The sequence below is a fragment of the Phytophthora infestans genome, genomic scaffold (genome assembly GCF_000142945.1).
Source record: "Phytophthora infestans T30-4 supercont1.51 genomic scaffold, whole genome shotgun sequence".
Lineage (NCBI taxonomy): Eukaryota > Oomycota > Peronosporomycetes > Peronosporales > Peronosporaceae > Phytophthora > Phytophthora infestans.
Genome location: NW_003303708.1, coordinates 748093 through 750528, shown reverse-complemented (window position 1 = coordinate 750528; position 2436 = coordinate 748093). Strand labels below are relative to the sequence as shown.

Below are 2436 nucleotides of genomic sequence, written 5' to 3'. Positions count from 1 at the left end.
AAAAACGAAAACGATTAGGCCAGTCAAAATAGCAAACCATGAAGCAATAACAAAAATACTAAAACAAATAGCGTAAGATCCAGCAAGGTTCTAATTAGCCTCTATCACTCGTTCTACGCAGTACTTTTCAAGCCGCCGGCCTATACCTCGAGAACGTGCTGGATAACAAGGACGACGCTCTACAGAAACAGAAGATCAATGCCTGGATGGCCATGGACACGTTATTCGTCTACCTGTACGTACGACCTGGTGCAGCACCGCGTCATGTTCCAGGTGATCGCCTTCCGCTCCTTTGCCATATCTTTTCGCTGGTTTTCGTGTCTGGTTCCAGTCCGATCCAAAGCACGTGGGTCGTGTGTCAGTTCGGCGTCATGATCGTGGACGCCTTCCCACAAACTTTCTGGCCACCTGGAACGTGTACCGCAGTCAGTGGTTCTGGCTCGGTATGCCTCTCCTCGATGAGTTCCCCAACCGTATCGCCGACTTCATTGCCACTCTGTTCGTCGTAAGAGTGTGTGACAAGAGAAACCGGACGGGATCAAGTAGGCCGGAGGACTGTTGCCCATCCCCCATCATCGTGACGGTATTGAAAAGTAGTCCGAAGATTGACGCGGTTTCCTCGGACGGCAACAAGCAGAAAAACACCGTTCCTTGGTACACTTGCATGAGAACCAGCAGCGAGATCGTCAGTCAGAGCACGACGCCAGTCCAGAAGCCTGTGAAGCCTACCATGGGGTAGAACACAACCGTGAAGAGCAAGCCACTGCAGAAGCAGTAGGGAATCTCAGCCACGGTCGAGCCCACAAAGTAACACAGCGCATTGTACGTCTGTGACGCGCGTTCCCGGTCGTACTACGCTCGCTCGGAGCAGGCAAGCCGCAGAATACTCTGGAGCGCCATCATCGCTAAAAAGAGAGCACCCATGTAGACCATTCCAACACCCGAGTTGAGACCCGTGTACGACGCGTAGTCAGCGTCGATAAACACATGACCGATGACCAGTGCGAGGGGCACAGCGAGGATCATGCGCGTGAGGTTGTAGCTCGGAGTTCGCCAGTACATCTGGATGAATCGGGTCACGACAAACTTTATCTGCGTCGCCGAGTTGTCTGCACGTTTGTCGGCGAAGATCATCTCTGGTAGGTCCGAGGAGGGCGTGGTGATGCCTTCATTGGCGAGGTTGTTGTGCAGAGCCTCACCCAGTGCACTGCCGTTGAAGTAGTTCACGAAGTCGTCTGGTTACCCGCCGCGTTGTTCACACCGGCGCCAATACATTCCAGCATCCACGTCGCGGGATTGTAGCCAAGAGGGAGGGAAGACACCCCCGGTATACCGTCGAAGTACTCGATCAAGCTACAGCAATCGCGGCCCAAGCCTCCGTAGAACACCGTCTCGCCTCCACGCTTCAGCAGCAGCAGACTATCAAACAAGTAGAACACTTCGGCTGACAGCTGGTGGATCGTGCAAATGATGGTACGTCCCGAGTCCGCCACCTTCCGAACACCGTCCATAATGAGCTTCGCCGATCGAGCGTCCAGTCCACTGGTAGGCTCGTCCAGGAAGATGATACTCAGCTGAGCAGCGAGCTCCACGCCGATAGTCAAGCACTTCATCTGCTCGACTGAGCTGCCGCGGATGATCTGGTCCGCGATGTCCTCCAAACCCAAGAGCCCAATATACTCGTTGACCGAGTCGTACTTCTTGTCGTCCGAGATCGAGGCATCCTGGCGGAGGAACGAGCTGAACGTCAACGCCTCGCGGATCGTACCAGCCTTCGAGCGCACGTCCATCTGCTCACAGTAGCCCGTGCACCGACGGATGGCGAGGTCGTTCGCTTCGTAGCCGTTTAACAGGATTCTGCCGGTGATCTTCCCGCCAGTCTTACGTCCTGCAATCACGTCCATTAGCGTCGTCTTGTCTGCACCCGACGGCCCATGAGAGCCGTGATGGACCCGGGCACAGCAAACCCGTTGGTCTTCTTTAGCAGCTCGAGAGATTCCTTGGGGTTGTGGGGATCCAGCACGAAGTAGTGAAGGTCTTGTATAGCCATGGTCACTGGCACGAAGTTCTTCTCCTGAGCGGTCGACTGAAAGCCCACAACGCAGTCCTCCGTCGCCGCTGATATGTTGTTCTTGGGCGTCTCCATCCTCGTGTAGGTTTGTCCTTGATGGGCTTATCGGACACGTCGAAATTTTCGGGGGTCTCGTAGCGGAGGAATTCAAGTGCAAGACCCGACAAGATCATGAACACCACGTAGATAGCAGCCCTGTAAATAATACCGTAAGTGACCCAGGATTTCTCCGTGTTCAGACCAAACAAGTCCAAGTAGTACCCCAGTGGACCGAGTTCGGTTGGCAAAGTGCTCACAAACATAGTTCAATTAAAAGAGCTCAGGAGTTTCAAAATTCGCATGAGATAGTTGTCATTCTCCTACTT

General features: G+C 53.9%; 1 protein-coding gene across 1 annotated transcript; it reads right to left on the bottom strand.

Annotated features, from left to right (window-relative positions):
- Window positions 1-784: 784 nt before the first annotated feature.
- Window positions 785-2050, bottom strand: PITG_16707 (ATP-binding Cassette (ABC) Superfamily; the record flags this gene model as incomplete). The annotated part of the gene is made up of 4 exons (XM_002896886.1): window positions 785-828; window positions 888-1194; window positions 1260-1888; window positions 1930-2050. The coding sequence occupies 4 exons, from the start codon at window positions 2048-2050 to the stop codon at window positions 785-787; spliced, it is 1101 nt and encodes a 366-aa protein (XP_002896932.1).
- Between the last annotated feature and the right edge of the window lie 386 nt (window positions 2051-2436).